This window comes from Melitaea cinxia, chromosome Z, assembly GCF_905220565.1.
Source record: "Melitaea cinxia chromosome Z, ilMelCinx1.1, whole genome shotgun sequence".
NCBI classification, from domain to species: domain Eukaryota; kingdom Metazoa; phylum Arthropoda; class Insecta; order Lepidoptera; family Nymphalidae; genus Melitaea; species Melitaea cinxia.
In genome coordinates, this window is record NC_059424.1 from 22,420,080 (window position 1) to 22,440,488 (window position 20,409).

A 20,409-nucleotide genomic window follows, 5' to 3' on the forward strand; every position below is an offset into this window, starting at 1 on the left:
AGTAAGCCAATAAATGGCGCCTTTTTATTCGTTTATTTACAATTTGATACGGTATCAATCTTTTTCTTATACTAGTAAGCATTTTTTATATCTTAAATTATTTTAAATAGCACTAAAGTTATCGGGAACAATGCTGTTGTATGTACGCTGTAGTAATACAATACACAAGCTCATCATTACGTAGTGCAAAACAAAGTCGCTTATCGCTGTCTGTATGCTTAGATCTTTAAAACTATGCAACGGATTTTGATGCAGGTTTCTTTTTTAAATAGAGTGATTCCAAAGAAAGGTTTATATGTATAATACAAGCATAATCAAAATCAAAAACAGCTTTATTCAAATAGGCTCCAAGAGCACTTTCGAATCGTCATTTTACAAATTAAAACTTTAAAAATAAATTATTATTTTTGTAAAAGTGAAGCTACCACCAATTCGGAATGTAGATTCTGCAGAGAAGAATCGGCAAGAAACTCCGCAGTTACTCTTTTGAAAAATAATATATAAACTGCGTTTTAGAACAAAATTAGAAACATGTTGCATGAAATACAGCGTCATTAAGTCCACACATCTTTATCAACGATGTAATCCTGCACCGAGTTATTACTCGGCTTATCTTAGCTTTATCTCTTAATTTTTTTTTAAATAAAAACTTTAAATTTATGTTGAGACAATTCGAAAATCGTTTGTGGTATTTTATTATACATGCGAATACCATGACCCAGAAAAGAAACATAATATAGTAGAGAAACACTGACAGTTTTTTGCAACCGTGCGTAGCCGGGGCGGGTCGCTAGTACATTGATACGTCTGTCATCACGTCTGTCACAGTCTGGTGAAAATAATAAGTTCGCGAACAAGACGTAGATTTTTCGCCGCAGTCGTCGCCCGTAGGGATAGGAACTCGCCAGTCTCGCCACAGTCGACGCTAAATATTAGTTTTATACAAAAGCAGCAGAGAAAGAACGGGCATTGTATGAAATGCGAGTCATTATTGCTGATAAAAAGTATATATATATACATATATATATATATATATATATATATATATATATATATATATACAGTAAGATTTGTAAATCACGTAATTTAAATATTGTTCGACAATTATTGTAATAAAGGAAAGTAAATTGGTGACTTATTACATAGAAGTAAATATGATATGAGCCGTAGCGTGCATTCCATACAGCCAGAAAGGCACTGCCTACCCTGGCATGTTACTAAAAATAATATATAAAACATGATAATTACATATTTTTGAAAAAGACATAAATCATAATTCAATTTAAATCCGCTTCAATTTGAAAAACCCGCCGTCATATATGCGATATCAGCGCTTTGCGCGAATCGACGACGGGCCTTTAATGAAACTTCTGCCAGCAATCGCTAACAAAATGTTAGCAATGACAGTAGCACATTATAATATAATCCTACAATTTTATAATGTCGCGCGTCATATGGAATACGAACAAAGTATTGTGTTTTTAGCATTGGTCGGTTTAACAATGACAGGAGGCACAGCCTAAAAATAACCTGTCAAATCAAATTGTCTTGAATTCGATACCATTTTTACCATTTTACCAGGACTCCCCGCGCGCCCGCGGAACCAACTAGACGCAAGTACTGTATCCTCTGATTCTAAATTCATAAAAAGTGGTTTTAATTAAAAGTACAGTCAAAAAGTTATAAAACTGAAATACTAAAACAAGTGCCGGAGCCGTGGTGTAAAAATCTTACTTAATTCATACGTATTTAAAGGAAGTGAGACGTATTTGAATTTGAATTTTCAACTAACGGTCGAACTCTAGTGAACAGTGCCGTGTATAATACTCGTATTGTTTGTGTCTCAGTGACTCATTGAATTATTAATATTAACTAAATATTAACTCGGCCTTAGAACTTGGAACACTTCAATAAATTCATCACTAACGATCGTGCTCGATTGGTGTAGTGTATCTGGCACCTACATTCCCACCGCAACAAATCGACTCAATCCGAGTTCGATCCCCACAGTGACTTTATAAATTTTTTGATAGCTTATTATTATTATTTTTTATTTCTTTTTTTTTTTTTTTTTTTTTTGAACTGAGTAATAATCGGAACTGACATGAATCCTTTGAACAGCAACATAACAAACCGCCAAAAGAAGACTACAGTCTCGGCTGCATCCAGTCAACAAAGAAGTCCAATTACTTTAGACAGCACCGGATATAATGATCTATTGGATGAAATAAAAAGCTATATGAGGGGACTGTTGGATAGTCAAACGGAGAGCATACGACAGGGAATTGCTGAAATTAAAAACGCCATCGAAAGCCAAAACCAGCGCTTAGATCAACTGGAGGCACGGATTTCTTTATTGGAAACAAAGCCAGAGAACATACAGCCCCCAAGCACGATCGCCTCGTACATCGAGAGCACAGTCGCAGAGCTACAGGCTAAGATTGCTGATAGAGACCAAGCACTCTTATCCAACGACGTCGAAGTAGCAGGCTGCTCAGAAGAAGTGGACGAGAATTGCACTCGGCTTGTCGTCACTCTTTCGAAGAGGTTAGGTGTGGATCTCGACGAGAAGGACATAGTGTTTGCGGGACGCGTGGGTCCCATGCGGAAGGCGGACACAGACAGCGCTCCGGGGCTTCCTCGACCACTAGTGGTGCGCCTAACTCGCCGCGCACCGAGAGACGCCTTGCTACAAGCCGCGCGCAAACGAGGCGTCAATACAAACGATCTTAAGCTCCCCGGACCCACTAGACCCCTATACATAAACGAACGGCTCACTAGACATAACCGGCTCTTGTTTTTGAAAGTTAAAGCTTTGGCTCGTGACGCAAAGCTGAAATACGTGTGGATACGAGACGCAAAGATATTTGTGCGACAGGAGCAAGGGAAACCCAGATACCGGATCCACACGGAATCTGACTTTTCAAAATTTTTTGGAAATCCACATATTTAATTTTAATTTTTAATTTAATTTTTAGATTTAATTTAATTTTAAATTTTAATTTAGTTTTTTTTTTTTTTTCTTCTTAAATCTATTCTTTTATTTTGCTGGTCTAATACATATTTTATATTTTGTTAACTTGTTTATGACCTTGTATTATAGCAGGAAAAATTTATTGTTTCATAGTTTTTATTTTTAAAAGCATTTGTTTTTGTGTTTTTTTTTTTTTTTTTAATTAACTAGTTCGTAATTTCACTAGTTACCCTTGCACAAATTCACACAAAACACATCTTATTTGTTTTCATTTAGTTATTGTTATATCATTACATATTTCCTACTGATTTAATTTAATTTTATATATTTTTTATTATTATTATTATTATTTTAGTTGTAACTATATATGACCAATAAGAAATCGGAAAGGAAAAACTTGAGATTCGGTCTACTAAATGCAAGATCTCTAAATACTGGCAAGGATGAACTGTTAGTTTCTATTCTTAAATACTCTCCTGATATTTTGGCAATAAATGAAACATGGATCAAAACAGGAGAAGAGATGCTCGCGCCTGCAATCCCAAATTACAGATTTTTACACAGGGCCAGACAAGGTAAAAGAGGGGGTGGAGTAGGCTTTTATATAAGGCAAGACATTAAAACAAGATCAATACAACACCCACCATCCTCACTTGAACAAATGTGGTTAGAAGTTAAACTTCCTGGAATAAATATTGCACTTTGCACAGCCTACAGACCTGAGAGTGTTGGTGTGCTGGAGGCCCTGGATGCCTTAGATGCATCCTTAAATATATCAGCGCATTGTGACTTTACTTGCATTCTAGGAGATTTTAATATTGATATCTCATGCAAAGACTCTCCAAAAGTTAGAGAACTTTTAAATTTCTGCCATCATCACAGCCTCGAGCAACTGGTTCAAGAACCTACCAGAGTTACCGATTCTTCACAGACAATCCTTGACCTTGTTATAACTGACAGTTCGTCAAAATGTAAAGATATTAAAGTGATACATAATAACTGCTTAAGTGACCATGCACTTGTCTTAGTTGATTTGAACGTTAAAAAGCCCAAAATTATCAAACAAGTAAAATATCAAAGAGCTTTAAATAATATAGTTACTAATGCATTTAACGAAGACCTGAACAGTATACCATGGGAGTACATCAGTACTTTAAGTGACGTAGATGAAATGGTTTATAATTTTAACAGATACTTGATTACCGTATTTGACATTCATGCTCCAATGCGTAAATTAATTATTAGAGATAAACCTAAACCGTGGATAACAGATACAATAAAGCTTATGATGAGTCTGCGAGACGAAGCCCTAATGAAATCACGTAAAGATAAGAATAATACAATATTGAAAGATTACTATCGCGACCTTAAAAATTATGTTACAGCATCTATAGAGAGGGAGAAAAAGGCATATTTTAACTTTTTTATAAATAACCATATAAATAAACCTGCTCTTCTGTGGAAAAGTTTAAAAAATACGGCTCAGCTCAGTAACAAATATATGAATATCATTCCCGACCATTTAAATGATCCAGATAAAATTAATGATCACTTCCTAACGTTGCCAGCCAATACATATTCAGACCAGATTAAAAATTCAATTAACTCAAATATTGTACAAAATGATACGTTACGTTTGAAGCCAGTAAATGAAATAGATGTGAGAAAAATTATCTGTAGTATCAAAACAAAAGCATCAGGACTAGATAGCTTAAATATAGATATGATTAAAATGACTCTAGACATGACAGTTCCAGCTATCACTAAAATAGTTAATAAGTCTATTGAAACGAATAAATTTCCATCGTGCTGGAAGGAGGCTCTGGTGAGACCAATACCTAAGAAGAACAGTATTACTGAACTAAAAGATCTTCGTCCTATATCAATATTACCGGTGTTATCTAAAGTCTTGGAAAAAGTTGTCCTAAACCAAGTACTGCAATTTGTAGAAAATAAAAAAATAATTCCCAGACTCCAATCTGGCTTTCGGAGAGGCTATGGCACAGAAACTGCCCTTCTACACGTGACAGATGACCTTAGTGAAGCATCGGACATGGGACTGAGCAGCATTATGGTTCTTTTAGACTACTCCCGAGCATTTGACTGTTTACAACCGGAACTTCTTCTAGCCAAATTAAAATATTACGGTTTTTCAAAAGATACATGCGAATGGTTTGAGTCATTTCTTACACACAGGCAACAGAGAGTAGTTACAGAAAACGGAAATGGTGAACTAAAGTTCTCAACCCTTAGAACACTGGAAAAGGGCGTACCACAGGGCTCTTTGCTAAGTCCATTGTTGTTTACAATATTTACTGCAGATTTACATAAACACATTAAACACTGTAAATACCACCTATACGCAGATGATACACAGCTATACTACTCATTTGATAGTAAAGATACACAAGAAGCAACGAACAAAATTAACGAAGATCTTGATAATATCTATAACTGGTCGCGAAATAACTCGCTTTTTCTTAACCCACGCAAATCACAAATGTTAGTCTTGGGTACAAAGTCACAAATTAAAAATGTGTTGGATAGCAAATTAGAAATTAAAATTGATAATGTTGTGCTCGAACAGGTAACTTCGGCTCGTAATCTTGGTTTAATTCTCGATGGCGAACAAAGGTACATAGAACACATTAATAATAAAATACGAGCTGCTTTTTTTAAACTAAAGACACTATATAATGTTAGGGGTTATTTAAGCGAAAAATTACGTGTACTTCTTTGTGAGTTGTTAGTACTCTCCCAGTTTAATTACTGTAGCTCTGTCTATGGGCCAAGATTGATGGCGACCACAGAGAGGGCAATACAGAGGGTACAAAACGCCTGCATACGGTTCTGTTATGATACTGGCAGGAGAGAACATATTACCCCGTATCTAAATAGCAAAAGCATGTTAAATATGAGCGGCAGAAGAGAACTTAATCTTGCTTGTGTTATTCATAAGGTGATATGGAATAAAAAACCTGAATATCTGTTCGAAAAGCTGATGTGGGTTAAGGATTTTGCACTGCATAGCTTACGCAGAGGCGCGCAACTTTGTTTAAAAATACCAAAACACAAGACATCAAGGTATAGGGGATGCTTCAGATTCTCTGCAGCAAAAATTTGGAATGACTTACCACCCCCATTGAGATGTCGAATGAGTACTGAAACGTTTAAGACAAAGTATCGAAAAGCTTTACTCAATCGACAAATTGCTGCGGAGAATCTGAGTCATGCCCATTGGAAACTGCTTGATCTGAGAATTTTTTTTTTCCAAAAATGATTTTTTCATATACAAGCACACATACACAAACATACACATACACAAACATACACATACACACGCACACACAAATGCATGCTCACGCAAGGGTAACTTTTACATGTTATCATATTATTGTTTATACTACAATCGTTTTTTGGTCAATGTCCTGCTTTGGATACATTTACAAAGTCGTACGGAAACCGGGGAGCACACTGCTTACTCCCACCCAGTATCACAGGGAGAAGGGAGTGGCTGAAAAACAGCGCTGCATGGGACTTTAGTCCTGTGTCAGCTGAAGCTGAGCCACTTCCTATTGCCTATTCATATTTTATTTTTTGTCAAATTTTAATACGTTTTAATATATGTTATGTTTTCATGTTTTTTTTTTGTGTATGTTTACTTAACGTGTTATTTTAACTTGTATATATGTGGCAATAAATCATTTTATTATTATTATTATTATTATTATTTTTACCAATAATTATGATTTTTGGCACGGTCGCATAATCGCATCAGCAGAGCGGATTAAGCTCTAATTCTACTCCTACGTGGAGAATTGGCCTATGCCCAGCAGTGGGATGATGTAGCAGCATTTGGAACCTCTGTTTCTTGTGACAAGCTTTTTTCTGTTAATCATACACTAATTTGATTTAAACGAAATCATAGCGCGATGTTGCGTCATGTCAAAGACATGTTATGCCATCTATGGGTAAACTAAACAGTAATTATTTGTCATAGTTATTAGTTCAGTACTTAATCGGCAAACATTTCTAGTCTCATATCCAGTGGCGTGATTGTTACTCCTCATAGTAGGGAATATATCCGCCAACCCGCAATGGAGCAGCGTTGTGGATTATGCTCTGATCCTTATCCTACATGGGGAAAGAGGCCTATGCCCAGTAGTGGGATATTACAAGCTGAAGCGTTATAACCATTGTTCCAACTATGCAAAAGTATTTATTGGCAATCGGCGTTATTGTTATTACAAGGAACTTCTTTGAAGATACGAATATGCGATAGGGTCCGGTGTTTCTCGCTCGGAGCGAGATGGAAATGTTTCTAAAAACTAACGATCCTTGTAATCACGGACAACAGACGGTGCCTTATGTTTGCATGTTAAAAATATTATACTTACAATGCCAGAATCACGCGCTCTGTCGGTAACATATTCATGTAGTCAATACATGAAACAAATTGGAACATCCATTACTCAAATCAAACCCGTGGAGAAACACGTGCCCAGTAGAGGCATGTTTGCTACATGACCTCGAGTAGCTTACGTCATGGAATATTTTGTATCAAAATGGTTTTTTTAACCGAGTTCCAAAAAAGAAGAAGGTTCTCAATTCATCTATATTTTTATTTATAAAAATAAAAAATAAAAATGAAAATAAAAATGTTTATTACTTAGACAACAAAGGGTCCATAATTGTTAGTGAAAATAAAAGATGAAAGCTTAATAACTAATGTTAGTACTTAATAACTAAAAGTGACCTTGTAATGTCACACAAATACTTCAGCCCACAATTTATGTAACCCTCAGAACTGTGTACTGGGTGGACTGATTTGATGATTTTTTTTAAATCAAAAGGTGGTACGTGTCATGTGTCATTTAACTTGAGATTTGACAAGTACTTTTTAAGTTTTATCTAATAATGCGTATTTGCTTGACATTTTTTGTCGATTTACATTTGTATTATGGGTAACGCATAACTTTTCACTGAGTGTACCGATTTTGATGATTCTTGTTGATAATAGAATTTGATCAATGTATAATAAGTAACCTTACTAACTACTTCGGTATGAACTATCGATCAAATGATGTTATAATATTATACACGGCTGGATCTATCATAACGCAGTGAGCTGTGTTAGCCTAGGGTGGCAATTTATTCTTTATAAATAATTTTGATGATTCTTATTTTAATCCAAAGCTGATGCTTGTTTTTGGCTACTTTTTGAGTAATCTTTGCCAGGGCGGATTTACTGGACTACCTATTTCGCGTCTACTTACGTTGTATTACTTGTCGATGTAATTGAAGTCCGTTTTTTTTTGCTTGAGCCGATCGAGGCTCTAACGCTTGTTCTGCGCTCTCATTTACACACTCAGGCGGAACGTGACACTTTTTCGTGCGTGTAGCCGGTGTTCATCGATTTGTAAGACGTTAACATGTCAAAAAAATAGTCCTATAAAAAACTTCCTCCTTTTTTGGAAGTCGCTTAGAAATAATTAATAAAAGATTGAAAATGTCTTTACAACGCCCTTTTGTTACTGGTTGTTAAAAATTAATGTTAAATCTGTATTAAAAAGTTACGCTTACGCTACTACGCTTCAGCCTGCAATCCATATCTCACAGCTGGGCATAGGCCTCTTTCCCACGTAGGAAAAGGATCGGAGCTTAATCCACCACACTGCTCCAATGCGGGTTGGCGGGATATATTCTCTACTATGAGTAACGATCGCTATCACAACTGGGACCGACGATATGAAAATAGAATATAAACTGGTTGATAAAAATTAATATAAATCGTATAACATTGAAATAGTTAGCGATTTGTACTGACACTGTACATGTAAAATATTTGATTAATCTAAAACGCGGACTTAACTAATTACATAAATTGTAAACTATGAAGCCCATGGATGTAAACACCAAAATGAATTTCACAATAGTATTATTAAATACTTACTTGATTAGTAATGTTTTTATCGCTTTTTATATCAGCAGTCGTCACCAGCAGTCTATTTTTATCCGATTTCAAAAAAGGCGTAAACTCTCAATTCGACTGTATGTATTTTATGATCTATCACTTAATTTTTAACGGGTATACTGATTTTGATGATGTTTTGTTATGGAAAGCTGGTGGTTGTCATGTGACCCCATTCAATTTGAGTGAGTTCTGACAAAAAGTTTTTTAGTTATAGTTAGCAATGTGTAGTGTAATTTATGACGAGTTAAGTTGTAAATTGAAGTTGGATTTTATTTTATGTTTAACAATAAATACAGTTATTTAACAATTAACTCGTAAATCGCACTCCTCCAGTCTCAGCAGTTGAGTTCTTCTTTGAAATAGTATCGTATTCGTCCGTCACATACGAGCAGCGTGCTAGCGGGTTGCTAGCGGACGTAAGCTGTGTTTCGTTTCGAGTGAAATCTCGTGAAAACCTCAGGCAGGTCGAGGCGACGCGAGGCGAGGTCGCAGCCGCTCGTTACCGAGCGGAAGTCAGCGCTTCCTGGAGCGTCGCGGGCGCTCTCACAGCATGTGCATAATAATACGTGTTGGCGGAAACTTGCTTCGCACATAGGAAAGTTACGTACTGTATAGCGAGAACAGACACGTTTTCATGGAGTATCATATTTTACAAGATGTATATTGAACTGCCTGTTTTCCAGCAGTGGGCCAGTTGGTATTTGCGTCCCATTCGTGTGAAATCGCTTTCCTATATGGAAAAAGAGGCCTATGTCCAGCGGTGAAATGCTACAAGCTGAATAATAATATATATAAAATATCATATAAATATAATAAATAATAAATATCGTATAACATACGCACACGACCGATTGTTCCTACGGTAAGCAACGTAATGACTAATGCCTGTGTTATAGGCTTATAGGTAACAGCCGACTGGTATAGCTACAAATAGTTTTTTTATTTTACTATAAATATACATACCTACATAGAAATGGTACATCTATACAAATAAATAACATTGCAGTGTCTGTTTGGGATATTAAAATAACCTCTTCGTACTAAATTCATATGGATGTATACACGATACATATACCAAAATAACATTTTTTACAATTGTTGTCTGTCTGTCTGTTTGTTCCGGCTAATCTCTGAAACGGCTAGACCAATTTTGATGGCACTTTCACTGGTAGATAGGTGATGTAATAAGGAGTAATTTAGGCTACTTTTGTCTTAGAAATTTATATATTTTATAACTCTGTGAACTGAACAATAACTTTTTTAAATTCCACGCGGACGAAGTCGCGGGCACAGCTAGTAATTATATAAATTTGTAAATAAAATAATTATCTACACCATCATCGCTTTAAGTCCTATAAGTATTGAGACACTTTTATCGATGGCATTATTTTTTTTTATGTGAAAGTAAAATTCAAAACAGGTCATCATCGATAAATTTTCAGTATCAAGATAATGCGCCTAGCGGTACATTTCAGACTTATTGATTGCTTTTAAATGTGGCAGTATTAAAAAAACAACTCGCCGAACGTCACCAAACACGTGACTTTTAATCAAACAAACAAACTTATTAGCGGAGATCACTCAGTGATCACTAGGTCACGGCTCACCTGATGGTAAGAGATTACCGTAGCTTATAGACGCCTGAAACACCAGAAGCATCGCAAGCGCGTTGCCGACCCAATCCCCAATCCCCCCAGGAGGTCTGGTCACCTTACTCACCAATAGGAACATAATACTGCTTGAAAACAGTATTATTTAGCTGTGATCTTCTGTAAGGTCGAGGTAGTACCCCAGTCGGGCTGATCCATATTTTGAGCAGGAAATTCCTGCTCTGCCCTACCTCAGTTTCTGTTTGGTAGGTATCGTTTATCGGCGGATCTTTGTAAATAATATTAAAATGATCGACTACAATACTTAGTTACTAGATGTCACTTAAATCTAAGTATTTCAATTTTAAGACTTAAAACGATATTACCCACAGACCTATGAAAAAAATCTCACAAAACATGGACAAATGCAGACCAAATTCTGTTACAGGGTTATGAGAATCCATGAGATCTGATAGATTCTTATAACTCGGATCTAATAGATTCTTATTCTCTAACTTATTCTTATAACTCTCCCACATTATCAGTCTCAGTCTTTCATATTTTTTTTTACGAAAATTGCGCGGACGGAGGAGTATGAAATTACTACTAATAGTTTATATAGAGAAGTGTAGAAAGCTAATATTTTTTTTTATTATGCATGAAAAATACATTACACACACTACCATGTATTTAACACACACGCGCATATATACTCTTTTGTTTATTATTATAGAAGTATAGTCTATGACAACAGAACCTTAATATTGTTCAAACTTATAATTTTAATTACCTACCTAATTATGGTCGAATAAACGTTAATAAAATGAAACTTGCCCAATTCAGCAAATCATTCTCGACTATCAATCTTAAGATAGTGCCAATTAAATTAAATTGTACTGTAAAAAAATATTATTGTTAATTTTTAAATGTCGATTTCTTAAAAAAAAAATATTATCTCAACCATAGAGATCGTAAGGTGACCAGAGCTCCTACGGAGGGTCAGAGATAGGGTCGACAACGCGCGATGCTTCTGATGTCGCAGGCGTCTGTAGGCTACGGTAACCGCTGACCATCAGGTAGACCGTACGCTACCTGTCAGTAGCCATACAGCGATACAAAGCTCAGAGGCCGGTCTACCCGCAGTGCCCGACGGCCCCGGAGAGCGCGCGTACACGATCCAGAAGTCCCCCGCCGCGCTGCTGCTGGCACGCCGCGTGCCCGACGTGTTGGCGGAGATCCCGCTGCGACCTATCACCGTGGACTACCGCGCCGAGGAGCCGCTAGCGCTGCACGAGGAGTGCCTCATGCCCGGCTGGCACTTCTTCTACAAGGGCGTAAGTACACAACTAGTTGGCGGGTAGCGGCGACGGACGAGACTTCACGCGAAAACAAATTTATTTAAAAATTCATGTTTTGTCGTTTTTATACTTATTTATATTATTTATTGCCTACCATATCTTCACCGCACACTTCGGCACGTTAAAGATCTTCAGTACAACAAAGCGAGACAAGTCTCCGAGAGCTAGTTCCTGCCGCATCGCTGACTACATTGTCTAGGTAGTAATCACGGCGAGAGCGGGCGCGGCGCGCGGTAGACGTCGGGGACTGTTTGAAAGAGGAAGCTACGAAGTAGAGCGTGCCATCAAAGCGGGACGAAGTTCGCCGATGTTTTTAGCTTTGCGCGTAGACGCGCTCGTAGAACATCTACGATCTCTTTGAGTCTTTAAAAGTATAATCTAATTAAAGTTTCCTCCCTTTTGAGTGTGCTCTCTTTACACGTGTGTACAGCCTAGATTCTAGATTAATAAAAAACAAACTCTTCCGCCAGTTACACAAACGTTCAGATGATTTTATGGTTGGTTGTTGTTACTTCAGATTTAAGCCCGTGACGTATTTAATATGCGCGCATTCCGTCTGCTATGCCCTCAACACGCGAGAGTCCCCCAGAGAACACTAAGGCCTGTCTTTAATCTATGCCGGTTTCCCCGTGACGACACATGTCAATTGAATGTGTCAACGTTTGTCGTTCTCGTTTTCCTTCAATCGACATCTGTCACTTAATTCTCATTTCCCTTATTGCGGAGCTCATCGATGTGGAATATGCACTTTATTTTTCAATATGACTCGCTCTCGGAGCGCTAATCATTTATTCGCAGAATTCGGAGAATAATCGCATTTCCATCTGAATATTTATTATTTAACTAGCTGTGCCCGCGACTTCGTCCGCGTGGATTTTAACAAAAAATTTATTGTTCAGTTCGCAGATATATAAAATAAATAAATTTCTAAAATAAAACTAGCCTAAGTAACTCCTTATTAGGTCAGCTATCTGCCAGTGAAAGTCCTGTAGGCTACCTGGTATTTATTATTCGTTTAAGTATATTATATTTATTTGTATTACACATATATTAACTTTTATTATTTGATTTACAAAATATTATTTTTATATATATTTAATAAACAAGCATATCCGCACGATACCCGTAGTATACGGCGTATTTGACATTACTTATTTCTCTCGCAATTTTTAAATTCAAACTATTTTGTCATTTCTAAGAGAACGCTCTAGAAAGAGTACAGAGCGCATGATCGAGAATTTTGACAAGGGCTAGCGAGAAAAACGTAATTTGATTTTGTAATAAATAAAATTGTGGATATCGGATATCTATATTGTTCGAGTGTTAATCTATAAATAAATATATTGTTTAACTCCTAAAGTCCCGTTAAAGTCGGTCAAGCCGTTTCAGACATTAGCAGGAACAAACAGATAGACAAAATTGTAAAAAATGCTATTTTGGTATATGTACCGTGAATACATCCTATATGCATTTAGTAAAAAGCGTTTTTTTTTTAATTTTACAAACAGAGACTCTAATTTTATTTATTTTTATGTATATGTATAGATAAAGCACTTTACTAAAATTACGTTCGAAATTTAAACTAGAATAATATTGGAATGTTAGCCTTAGCACTCACAAAACAAAAGCAACGCAACATGTTCCAGGATAAGATCTACCCGGTGCACAAGTTCCTGCTGCAGCGCAACATCCGCGTGCAGTATCTGGTGCTGGTGAAGAAGAGCCTCTGGTGCAACACGCTCACCGTCAAGTTCCAGAAGGCGATCACCAACCTCGGCTACACCGGCTACTTCGACAAGGCCGCCTCCGTCTGCGTCAAGGACGTGAGCGCGCTCCTGAACGGCTTGCTAGATGTCGCTAGCTTGTAGGGCGACCGTGGGACTCTCCTACGACTCATTTTATACTGAGCTATGCTTAGAGCAGCATTAGAAAAAGAACTTAGGAAGCGGTAGATGAACTTTATTCGTCTAATATTAACATAATGCAGAGATAACACTTCCAAGATTGTTTGGAGGTTTCTAAGGGACTCTCTAAATCTGAATCAGTATGCAAAATTCCTTGACATGTATAAAGCTACAATATTCTCAAGTGACACTACTACGGCTACGTTTTGTTTCTGTAATAATAAGTTTTGTAGAAAAATTGTTTGCATTCCATTGCGGTATAATACTTACAACGTAGTATGACAAAAAAATAGTCAAGTAAATAATCATTATTAGATAGGTAGGTATAGCTCGAAAAGTACTTATAATATTTCAATTAATTAAAATTAAATTAAAATTAAATGGGTGATCCCATGACACGCAACACCTTTTGATAGAAAAAAAAAACTTCCACCCAGTTAGTTCTAAGGTAACATCAATACAATCGAATTGAAAACCTCGTACTTTTTTGGAAGTCGGTTAATAAAGTGTAAATTAAGTAATTTATAGGAATAAAACATCTGTGAAATATTCAAGTCCTCTATTCCTATTTTGCTGTTTCTTTAACACGAGTTAATACACATATCAAGTTAATAGCCCCCTGATATTTGTATGCTATTACTAAAATAAGATTCGTGTAAATAGGTATAATAACTCGGTATTGTTCCAGCCGGACCGCGAGGCGCAACCCTGCCACGTAAGTACGAGCAGTCCTGTCGCCTGTCCACTGTGTCACCACTGACGCAACGCTACTGTCTGTATATTAGTTGTATTACCAACACATAAAGTCACTGCTGACGAAGTGTTCCATTAGACGACGGGTCCGATGTCTACACAGCTTGTGACGAGATGCCGAGGTATGTGTCGTAGGCGAAGCACACATGACTTGATTGAAGATGTGGATTGACTTAATTAATTTATATAGAATTACTAGCCGACTCGGCAAACGTTGTCTTACCGCTAAACGCTATTAAAACAAAGGTGTTGGTGGTAGAAGGGTGAAAATTTAGTTTTGTATGTATTTTTTAACGCCAAATCATAATAAAATAAAAAATAAATAATTTATCTAAAAATTAAAAATAAATAGGGGTGGACTACCCTTAACATTTAGGGGGATGAAAAATAGATGTTGTTCGATTCTCGGACGTACCCAATATGCACACAAAATTTCATGAGAATCAGTCAGGCCGTTTCGGAGGAATTTAACTACAAACATCGCGACACGAGAATTTTATATATTAGATGGTATGGGCTACAATGGGCTAATAAATTAGTGCTGTCGCTAATTATGGCGCCGGAGTGAGAGATAGAGCGGGTAGTGAGCGTGTCGTGTTTATTTATTTATTTACAGAAGAACTGAGGTAGGGCACAGCAGGAATTTCCTGCTCAAATATGGAGCAGCCCGACTGGGGTAGTACCTCGACCTTACAGAAGATCACAGCTAAATAATACTGTTTTCAAGCAGTATCGTTTTCCTGTTGGTGAGTAAGGTGACCAGAGCTCCTGGGGGGATTGGGGATTGGGTCGGCAACGCGCTTGCGATGCTTCTGGTGTTGCAGGTCTATAAGCTACGGTAATCGCTTACCATCAGGTGAGCCGTACGCTTGTTTGCCGAGCTAGTGACATAAAAAAAAAGAAAAGATAAGATACAATTTATGTGATAAACAGTGCAGCGAAAACAATGAACAGTTTAACAGCGCTCTGTGCGCGCAGGGCATGTACGGCGCGCCGCTGTTGTGCCGCGGGCGCGCGGCCGGCTGGCTGTCGGCGCCGGACGCGCAGTGGGCCAACTGCACCGGCTTCACCAGCCTCGTGCACCTCTACAGCGCCGCGCACGTGCGCGACTTCATGACCTGCGTCAGCGGGTAACCCCCCCCCCCCCTCCCCCATACATACACACACACACACACACACACACACACACACACACACACACACACATACACACACACACACGTCACCGAGCTACACTGACGAACCAGAAAACGGAGAGATCTCAAAATAAATCTCACAATAATCATGATATACCTTTTTAAAATCCTTGTATTTTGCCTTTCAATTTGATACCCATATTGTAGTATTCGAGAAAAAAATTTTTTTTTCATTAACTACAATGGCTTCGCGCAGCCGCACTGTTTGATTTTTTAACCGACTTCCAAAAAAGGAGGAGGTATTATACCACATAACTTTCTACTGGGTGTACCGATTTTGATAATTCTTTTTTTGTTGGAAAGGGGATATCCCTAGTTTGATACCATGATAAGGAAACCAGGATCTGATGATAGGATCCCAGAGAAATCGAGAGAAACTCTTGCAAATCCGCAATAACTTTTTACTGGGTGTATCGATTTTGATAATTTTTACTTTAATCGAAAGCTGATGTTTATCATGTGGTCACATATAAATTTTATCGAGATCTGATAACTACTTTTTGATTAATCTTTGATAACGCGTATTTACTTGACATTATTTTCGTCACCTTACGTTGTATTATACCTCATAACTTTTTACTGGGTGCACCGATTTTGACGTTTCTTATATAAATTAAAAGCTATTATTTGTCACGTGGTCCCATTCAAATTTAATTGAGATTTGATTCGTAATTTGTGAGTTATATCTAATATTGCGTAATTACTTGACGGTTTTTTCGTCACCCTACGTTGTATTATACGTTATATCTTTTTACTGGGTGCACTGATTTTGATCTTTTTTGTATAAATCAAAAGCTAATACTTGTCATGTCGTCCGTTTTAAATATGATTGAGATATAATGAGCAATTTTTGAGTAATCTTTGATGACACGTATTTACATGACGATGTTAAGACGACTGTGGTCATGTTCAATACTTTGCCACAACGCCATCTATCAAAATGTAATGAAATTACTTCGTTCACTATCGATCAAATTACAATATTCCACTAGAGTAGAGAGTAGCATTCGTTATAAATATATTTGAGCTTTTAATTTTTGAGTTATCGCTAATACTGGGTATTTACTTAGCTATTTTACGTCGACCAACGTTATATTAACCTCATTACTATTTTACTGGGTGGACCGATATCGATGATTCTTTTTTTAATCGATAGGTGGTGCTTGTCATGTGGTCCCATTTAAATATAATTGAGATTTGACTCGAACTTTTTGAGCTATATCTGATATGCGTATTTACTTGACTATTTTTGGAGTTTTCTCCTTAAGAATCGATTTTCATTTAAGGCCCCGGAATGAAAAAATTGAACAGTAAAATCTACTGAACGAATGACCTTGTTAGAGATGGCGTTCAGACGTTTTCTAATAACGCAATTAGGTTCCGATAGATGGCGTTATTGCATTCATTTATTTACAATTTGATATAGTAATAATATATTTCTTAGACTAGTAAGCCTTTTTGTGCCTATTTAGACAGTTGATCTGAAGGGGTAAACTCCAGTCGTGCATCGGAGCTGTGTGAAAACGTGAACATTACATATTTTTAATAAAGAAGACATAAACCGTAATTCAATATAAATCCGCTTCAACTAAAAAACCCGCCGTAATAAGCGATGTCAGCGCTTCGCGCGAATCGACGACGGGCCTTTTATGAAATTTCTGCCTACAATCGCTAACAAAATGTTAGAAATAACAGTAGAACATTATATAATTCTACAATTTTATAATGTCGCGTTATATGGAATACGAACAAAGTATTACTATTTTTTCGTCGATCTACGTTGTATTACTCTTCGATGTAATTGAAGTCGGTTTTTTTTTCGTTTGCGAGCAAACACAATTATTTTAATGTCACCTATTTAAGAACACTTGGACAGCTAAGACGAACCTAACGATACCTCAATTATGTAAATTCGTTCAGTGGTTCTGGAAATATGAGGTAGTAAAGAATATTACATACAAACATACATACATACAAGATACGCGCGAAAAACAGAATCCTTCCTTGGCAGTCGGGTAATAAACAGCAACTATAGTGTTTCAACAAACTTTGAATGAAAATTAGAATTGGTTGGTATGAAATTCTAATTATATTAAAAATAATTATACAAGCGGGAGATTCTCTTCCTTGAAAGTTTAAACGTCGTAATAGGTAAAGTACAATCATCATTTCAGCCTATCGCAGTTTACTGTTGGACATAGGCCTCCACAAGTTCGCGCCAAAAATGGCGTGTACTCATGTGTGTTGCCCATAGTCACCAGTCTGGGCAGGCGGGTTGGTGACCGCAAAGCTGGCTTTGTCACACCGAAGACGCTGCTTAAAAATCCTCAAAATTTATAAAATGACCGATTACATGTAATGTCGTCGTTATTTAAAAACTTCAAGAAGCACACAAGCTCCGTGTATAGTTGACACACTTACGACCTGTTTCACCGCTTGTGGATAATCTTTACCCTGCTAAAAAGGTACGATTAGACTTTAAGAGCATTAAAATATGCCTCTAGAATCATAATTATAAATACAATGTCTTACAAGTTCGAAAGTCTGAAATTTCAGAGAATATTTCGACACCAACAATTTATACTACGCCAATTCGAATTTTCGATAAGTTGGTTTTCTTAATGCAACTTGAATAAATGTGTTTTTTTTTTGTAATAATAAAAATTGTGAAATTGCAATGAATAAATTAACTATTAAAGATACCAAATTTCGAATAAGTTTCTTGAATAATATAAAAGGTATTACGTTTTTGCCTTCTTTAAGCTTCTATTGTAAAGTTCATTTTTATGAGTTAGCTTAGTATAAATTGCTGGTGTCGATTTGGTCTTTACAGAGTATTACAGAGTTATGAAGCCAAACAAATATTTCCACCAGGGTTCGTCTGTTTCATCTCAATTAATAAGCCACAGCTTTTAGATTCATTTTGCGGCTAGAAATTCCTCATAAATACAATAGAATTTGTCAAATAGCCATCCACAGCTAGTGATACAGGTCCTCAGTCGTGCACAAGTATGAGCGGCGTCTGTTGTCAGGCTGTTCGCGCCGGAGTTCGACCTGAGCTGGGAGTCGTTCAAGAAGGACGTGGAGAGCGAGGCGGGCGGCGAGCAGTACGACTACCTGCCCGACATGTACGACCGCCTGCTGCCCGCCAGCGGCTCCGACGAGGTGTGAAGTTGCTATCGATCTTGACGATGTTGAAATGTATTGTCAGTTAAATACCTTAAGAGTGTATGCTACCTCAAATTGCTTATTTTCCACTTGGCAGGTTGTCCATATCTTCCAAACTACTCAATATTTAAGATTGAAATTTATGTATAGTAAAGTTCAGGACATAAACTATCTTTCATATGTTTCGAAAACACGATTCCATAAAATTTTCTCGATACAAAAAAATCGCAAAGTTACCTTTATTTTTGTATTAAAACCTTAATATCTCAGTAAATATAGAAGTTATGGACTTGAGATTAAGCATGGTAATTGAAATAAGTATGAAGAACATTTTATATGTTGCGTTTTTTTAAAAATAACTATTGATAATGTTTGTGGGAAGAAAATACATATAATTCGCGCGATGAACAACCAAGCGCTCTCAATTCTCATGTGTATTTAGTACGGGTGAAATCTGAATTCGAGCTGAGGTAGTGTAGACCCTTAACGAAATATTGAGCAGCGAACGTAGGTTACTTTTATTGTTAAATAAAATTAAAATAAAAACTATAGGAATTCTAAACATTTTTGAATATCATATCAAAAATTGACCGTTCCAGCGGGTTTCGAACCCGTGTCTCCGACTGACCGTGTCGGCGCTCTATCCAATTAAGCTATGGAACGATGTACCCGCTAGAGCGAAATTTTGATATGATATTCAAAAATGTTTAGAATTCCTAATGTGTGGGTAGCACAAAAATAAAATCGTACATATTAAAAACTATAGGTTAGAATAGACACTTAGCTTTCATCTGACAGATTTTAATTGAGCATGTCTCACGCAACGAAACTAAAGAGACAGTTATGTTACATGAAACAACTGACTTACGGCCCTACGTCTCTTTTATGTTAATTCAATAAGTTGGAAATTATTTAACCAATGTACAGACTTGCCGGCTTTCAAGATACTACGACGCTGTAAATAAAATGTATTTAATAAAATACCACATGCAATCTTGTTTTGTTTTCGTTTAATTATCTAATCCCATAGCATTAGTAATAACATTAATTTTACAAATGTATCATCACTCCAGCCTATCGCAGTCCACTGATGGACATAGGCCTCCACAAGTTCGCGCCAAAAATGGCGTGAACTCATGTGTGTTGCCCATAGACAGGGCAGGCGGGTTGGTAACCGCAGGGCTGGCTTTGTCGCACCGAAGACGCTGCTGCCCGTCTTCGGCCTGTGTATTTCAAAGCCAGCAGTTGGATGGTTATCCGCCATCGGTCGGCTTTTTAAGTTCCAAGTTTTTAATTATAAACTAAAAATTTCAAGAATTAAAACAAGTTAAAGAGTTAGTTTTAACAACCATATATTGTAATTTAATTTAATATTTTTAATCTATACAAAAATTATTTTCTATTTTTAAAATATTTGTACGGTTCAGCCGCTGACGGCACATACGTATCGCCCGATCAGTATTTTTTTTAAATATATACAAAAATAATATATC

The 20,409-nt window shown here is 36.8% G+C and overlaps 1 protein-coding gene across 1 annotated transcript; it reads left to right on the forward strand.

Annotated features, from left to right (window-relative positions):
- Window positions 1-2,104: 2,104 nt before the first annotated feature.
- Window positions 2,105-2,953, forward strand: LOC123668930. Its single transcript, XM_045602621.1, has one exon. The coding sequence runs from the start codon at window positions 2,105-2,107 to the stop codon at window positions 2,951-2,953; it is 849 nt and encodes a 282-aa protein (XP_045458577.1).
- Window positions 2,954-20,409: the final 17,456 nt, after the last annotated feature.